The sequence below is a fragment of the Egretta garzetta genome, unplaced genomic scaffold (assembly GCF_000687185.1).
Source record: "Egretta garzetta isolate BGI_Z169 unplaced genomic scaffold, ASM68718v1 scaffold287, whole genome shotgun sequence".
NCBI lineage: Eukaryota > Metazoa > Chordata > Aves > Pelecaniformes > Ardeidae > Egretta > Egretta garzetta.
The window spans coordinates 8499898-8505897 of record NW_009260435.1 but is presented as its reverse complement, the minus strand read 5'-3'; the positions used below and the strand labels follow the sequence as shown (position 1 = coordinate 8505897).

At 41.7% G+C, this 6000-nt stretch overlaps 1 protein-coding gene across 6 annotated transcripts in view; it reads left to right on the top strand.

Moving 5' to 3' along the window:
• The window catches only part of TCF12 (transcription factor 12), a 174068-nt gene that overhangs the window by 161446 nt on the left and 6622 nt on the right, over positions 1-6000 (top strand). For all 6 annotated transcript variants that reach the window (XM_035899469.1, XM_035899470.1, XM_035899468.1 and 3 more), the window contains 3 exons: positions 2584-2698; positions 3541-3712; positions 5033-5265. In XM_035899469.1, coding sequence (XP_035755362.1) covers positions 2584-2698; positions 3541-3712; positions 5033-5265 — 520 coding nt within the window. The remainder of the gene's footprint in view (positions 1-2583; positions 2699-3540; positions 3713-5032; positions 5266-6000) is intronic.

The following is a 6000-nucleotide window of genomic DNA, read 5'->3' as shown; positions in this document are numbered from 1 at the left end:
CTGCCCGGGAGCCCGAGCAGCCGCGGGGAGGTCTCTGCCCCCAGAGCGGGACGGGCAGCGCCCCGGCCGCCCCCCGCGCTGGGAAATCGTTTGACTGAGAACGACTTGCACGAAACATCAGTCAAACAGGTCACAAGCTTGTTTGTTCTGAAGGCGTCAGAGCTGACGCTGTAGAACGCCTTTCGGAAGACCTGAAGGAAGCCCAAGGTTGTGCCGCGTTGAAATGCGGATGGGGAGAGCCTCTTTTCCTGGGAAGTGACACTCGAGGGAAGGAAAAGCAAACTTAAACTTTCTAAACTCGATGTTTAAGATGCTAAAGATCCAATTTGGTGCCTGGAAGCAGCCACTGCTCCCGGCCTTCGTATGGGGTAGAGTGACTTCCAGCAAGTCTTTTGGTTTGGGGGTTTTTTGTTTGCCTGCTTGGATTTTCTGGTAATCTGTAGATCAGAGATAAAAATTTCATGTTGCGGTCAGTTTTGTAACACTTCAGCTCTTAAGATTTCTGTTTAAATCTTGTTAATCTAAATTGTGTGCTTTGAATTTGTAGGCCTGTTTCAAAGGACTGGAACAGGGACTTAAATTCAGTTTTTATTTCTAATCTGTTTTCTGCCTTTATCGGAACTGATTTGCTAATCTGCCCCTTCTAGGTTAGCTCTAGATTTGAACGTTGCCAGGGTTCTGGCAGCTGCTGCGTTTGTACACAGCTGTAAGAAACTTCTGCGTTTTTTAAGAAGTAGATTTTGGAACAGAACCGGGCCCTGAAGTGACGAATAGTCTGTAGCTTGAATAAAAGCACCCTCGTGTGTTAGGACTAAGCATGACCAGAAGAATAAAATAAAACACACAGCCTGCAGGTCAGAACTGGGGAGAGGCTCTGTTTTGGAAGGTCAGTGTGGAGAACGAGTTTCACATTGCTGTTGTGAAGAGTTTTGTCTGAAAGGCCCAGGCTCCGCTCCTTGCTCCCAGGGAATTCACGACACTCGCGAGAGCCGAGATGACTGTATCCGTAGCAGAACTTCCCACAAACAAAGCCTATTGCGCACAAAGGAAGATAAAATACGCTTTAAATAGCAACAGATACTCCGCAGAATACAAGAGGAGATTTTCTGCAGAACAACAGATACAAACAGCAGCCCGGAATGACCTGATAGCAGTTGTGGGTTGGCAGGGGGGTCCGTCCCCCCCCTTCCTTTCTTGTTCCTGTGCGTTAGCTTACAGGAACGAGTGTATATTAAACAAAGGATAAACTTGCATAAGGGTATTTATCTCTCTCTGGGTAAAACCCATACTAAGACATGAAAGGTAAAAGCTGCATTAATTACTCAAGAGGGATTCAAAGCTCAGCAGTTTACTAGGATTGAAGGATTTATTGGAAAACAGTGGTTCTCATGTGTAACTCCAGGCAATAAACCTATTTAATTAAAGGCTTAATCTTCTAGTTGACATGTTTGCTACTGTTCCAATAAAAGCTTCATCTGTAGCCAATTTTTGTAACTATACAAATAATAGTAGAATCCCTCATCTTTGTTCAGTTTTTTAACTGTTTAATTGCATTATGTTGGTTACGTTATAAATATTTAAAGGACTTTTGTGTCTTTAGGAATCAAAAGCTTTAAATGGTCTGCGTTCCAGATCATTTAAATACAGGCAGTGTGTCTTTACCTCTTCCTCTTTCAAACAAAAGAATATTCTCTTTTTAGAGAGGTTTGCATTGATAACAGTATTCTGTATTCAGCAGCTGTTTTTTAACAAATTTGCCTCTTCCAGGTAGCTATGCGCACTCATAGCTATCTTATATAAGTATCATTAATTCAAGTTTATGCAAAATTAGGATTTCTTTAAAGACTCTTTATCCCAATGCTTGCTGCTTAGAAATCTAATCATGATGTATTACGAAGGAGCAGATTAGGAAATACTGAAAGAGGTGGTAAGAATAGTTAGATGCCTGGATTATTTTTGTATGATAAGGTTCTGTGATGGGACTAGACTAAATGTATTTAGCTGAGAAAGGAGGAAAATGAGAGAGAATTATTAAAGTGAATAAAATAATGTTGTGATATTAGATCCAGTTCTTAATCCTGTTTCAGTCAACAAGATGTGAGATGTTATTTGTATGTTTTAGAAGTATATTTCTCTGTATGCATGCCTGTAGGGCGGTGTACACACCTTTCACGTGTGGTGAAGACCATTATTCCCCCTGATTTTAAGGATCAAAATGTTATAAGTACGGGAGTTGGTAGTTGCATTAGGTTAAAGCAATCAAAGGTTAATCAGATCTTGTACCCTTCAGGTATAAATCAAGGAGAAAAATCTGCAGTGTTCTGTGGGAAAATACTGGGGGAAAAAAAATCTTGCTAGGTTGCTGCATTACTCCAAACAGGTGTTGGTCACTGCTTGAAACACAGCTTAATCCAGTGTGGTGAAATCAAGTGGTTTCGCGTAACGTCATCTTCCAACTAAATCTTGCCTTTACTGAGCCAGAACTTTAACTTGGGTCTCTAATCCAGTCTTTTAAACTTCTATTTTTGGACCATTTCTTTGAATCACGTCTTTAATAGAAATGTTCGCTTTGCTTTGCTTTAGGTTGGGACTCATCGGGAAGAAAGTGTCAGCATCAACAGCAACCATTCAGTTCTTCCCAGTACAGTTTCTGCTCAGAGCACAGAGCTAAATCATAAAACACAAGAAAGCTACAGAGGTAACTTCCCAGCAATATTAAATGCTGACCAGGGTCTGCAATAGTCCAGAGCCAATGAGGCTGTAGGTCTTGGTAAACTTGCATCGACACGGGGGAGATAGGGACATAGGTAATGCTGAGAAATAAAAATCCATTATAAATCCTGTAAGCCACCACTGTTAGGGATTCCTGCAACAATTCTGAGGGCATCTCTGTGTCAGACGTGTCCCACTACAGCTTTGGCAGAAGACTGCATTGCAGCCGTGTTCTTCCAGCTTCAGGAGACACAATGGCATTTGCAGTACTGCAGCCCTCTCCAAATCGGCCAGGAGGGTTGGAGCCTGAGCCGAGGCCAGACTTCGGTCTAGCCAATAAAAGGAAGTAGCTCCACGCAAGCTTTTATAGTTCCCTCAATTTTTAGCCTAAAGAAGTAAGCTATAGAAAACAGAAGTCAGCTTATTCATTAGCGTGCTTGCGCATTTAGGGATGTGCGTGTTGCACGTTTGGCCTAAGCCCAAGCCTCAGTTTCAGTGCAGCTCTGCCCTTAAATTTGCAGCCCGGACACGAGGTGCAAATTTCCTTACTTCGCTGAACGTCCTTTTGTCTTTAACAGTGTCTGTCTTAGATTAAGTTGTTACGGATCAAGCTGCTTTATGAATGATGATCCCTTTACAACCCATGACACATGTCCAAGAACAGCAGCATTATCAGGATCTCTCCTGTTTCTGTTGCCAGAGCATAGTTCCTTCTGTTGTCTTCCCAGACTCCTGCTCGGCTCTGGCCTCCCATCGACAATATCTGCTTGAGATTCTCTTAAACCTTGCTCTCCTGTGATGCTCATCCTGATCTCTGGTTGCTTGCAGCATTGTCAGGTGGCTTACAGAGCCAGTCGGTGGCTATAGGTCCAACAGAAATCAAGTCTGAACATAAGGAGAAGGATGAAAATATCCATGAACCCCCCTCATCGGATGACATGAAATCAGATGATGAGTCCTCCCAGAAGGATATCAAGGTCTCATCTAGAGGCAGAACAAGGTGGGTTGCTGACATGACCTGGAGACTTTGTGCTTCATTAATGTTCTGTAGCGCCTTGTCCTTAAGTTTGAGAAATTTATTTCAAGGCTTTTGTGTTGACTTCAGTGTATATCTTAATAGGCAGCTGAAATAGATGAGTAGTTTACAGTGTTTGTATCTATTTAAATACTAGAGGATTTTCTGGGACAATGACCTGAAAATTATGCATTCCCTTACGTTAGCACCTTGCCCGATATCTGCCTGTGCAGATAAGAAGTAAAAGATTCAGAGGGCCCTGCCCAGCATAGAGGGTGGGAGAGCCCTAGAAATTTGTGATACTTTGTACCTGGGCCAGGGCTGCACTGCTAGATGTGAGCCAGTAGTGATGGAGAGCGGCAGCCTGATAACCCAGAGCCTGGGGTGAATACGATGGGTAAATAACCTTTTCAAACATTTTTTCCCCTCCCAAGCCACTGACCAAAATCTCAAGTTGACACTAGATAAAATGCTTCTGGGTCTGCCTGACAGGCCTGACACAAGCATTGAAACTGGAGATAACAGTGAACAATCAGAATTTGGCAACCACAAACAGCGAAGTCTATGCCATCACATGTGTCTAATGGCATTTTAGTGTATTCATTTTAGTAGAGCAGAGGCTTTGCACAGTACCCACTTAACTGGACAGTCCTATATTAGAAAATAAAGGCTCTGCAGCTTAATATAATCATTTGAAGTCACACAAGAATTCTGAATTTAACTGTTCAGCTCTACGCTGGGTAGTAGAAGAAAAAATAGTTCTAAAATTGGCCAGGAGGGTCTTCAAGAAAACTAAAACTTTTTAGTAAGTACATTAAATTGAAAGTTACTCAAATGCCTTTATATGTAAGCTGATATATTGGAAACTAGCAAAAACTATTTGTTGAGAATTATTTATTCTTCACTTGGCAAGATGGCTGAGTTCTCTTAAGTATTTGACCATTTGTCAGTAATTGAGCGAAGCGGCAGTTTGGGCACGCCTCTTGCTTGAAGGGGCAGCGCGTTGCCACTACTCTGCTAGAGGTGTTTGCCACCTGTAGACAGTATTCTGTGGACATTCTTCAGGCAGAAACCATTTCACATTTGTTTTCAGGAAAAGGCAGGAACAGCAAGAATTACCTTGAGCACTTATGCATTGATACCTAACACTTCCTTAGTTATCTGAGTATACTGCGATATGAAATAGATCAAGGGGGAAGAAGTTTAATTTCATCAACTGAAAATTTAGAACCAGCAGCAGGATCACTTGTTTGCTTGAAATACCAGTGATTATTGAAATATACTTTTATTTATACTTTCTTGCAGCAGTACTAATGAAGATGAGGATTTAAACCCGGAGCAGAAAATAGAAAGAGAAAAGGAGAGGAGAATGGCAAATAACGCTAGAGAACGTTTGCGTGTACGAGATATTAATGAGGCATTTAAAGAACTTGGCCGTATGTGCCAGCTTCATCTGAAGAGTGAAAAACCACAGACGAAACTGCTTATTCTTCACCAGGCTGTGGCAGTCATCCTCAGTCTAGAGCAGCAAGTGAGAGGTCAGTAGCCCGTCATCGTGCCGTGGCAGTTGCGTGGTAGCTTCGTTCATGGAACGGTGTCGGTCTCTTGAAATCTGCATCACCAGCTGCAGGCGTTACTCAAAGAACGTTTGCTGTTCTGTAACGATGTTGAAGTTCTTCAGGAAAAGCAAAGAATTAATTTAAAAAAAAAAAAGGGGAGGGTGGGGGTGGGGGGAGAAGAGGGGTATTAGGTTTATACTTTGATCTTTCTGGTTTTTTTCCTGTGCAATTAGCTGTCTCTTCACCTGTGCTTTCAAGGTAAATTGATTAATTAAAATATTAACACATCTTGCTTTAAATTGTAGCAAGCACTTATGTAGTAGTACTTAGTTTGCTTTAGCAAACACAAGAGATCTATTTTAAGAGGAACCCCACATAATTGAAATACTAAAGTGCAGTGACTTTAACTGCATTTACTTAGATCTTTGCATTAAATGCATATGGGGGAGGAGGAAGGAAACCTACTTCTACTTTAACCGAATCAGGGCTGGTTTCGCAGGTATTTTCTTTCCCAATTACTTTAATTTTTTTCAGGAAAGAAAGAACAGGCCTATTGGTAGGTGGAGAAGGAATAATTCTTTGTGCAGTTCACTCTCTTAAGGAAAGATAGTTCTAGGAATTATGTTTATTTCTTTGACTGTTCCGCTCTCGTGTGTTGGTGAAGCTACAGTTGACTTTTAGTCTCCCTTTAAACTTATGTCAAAGACATGTCAC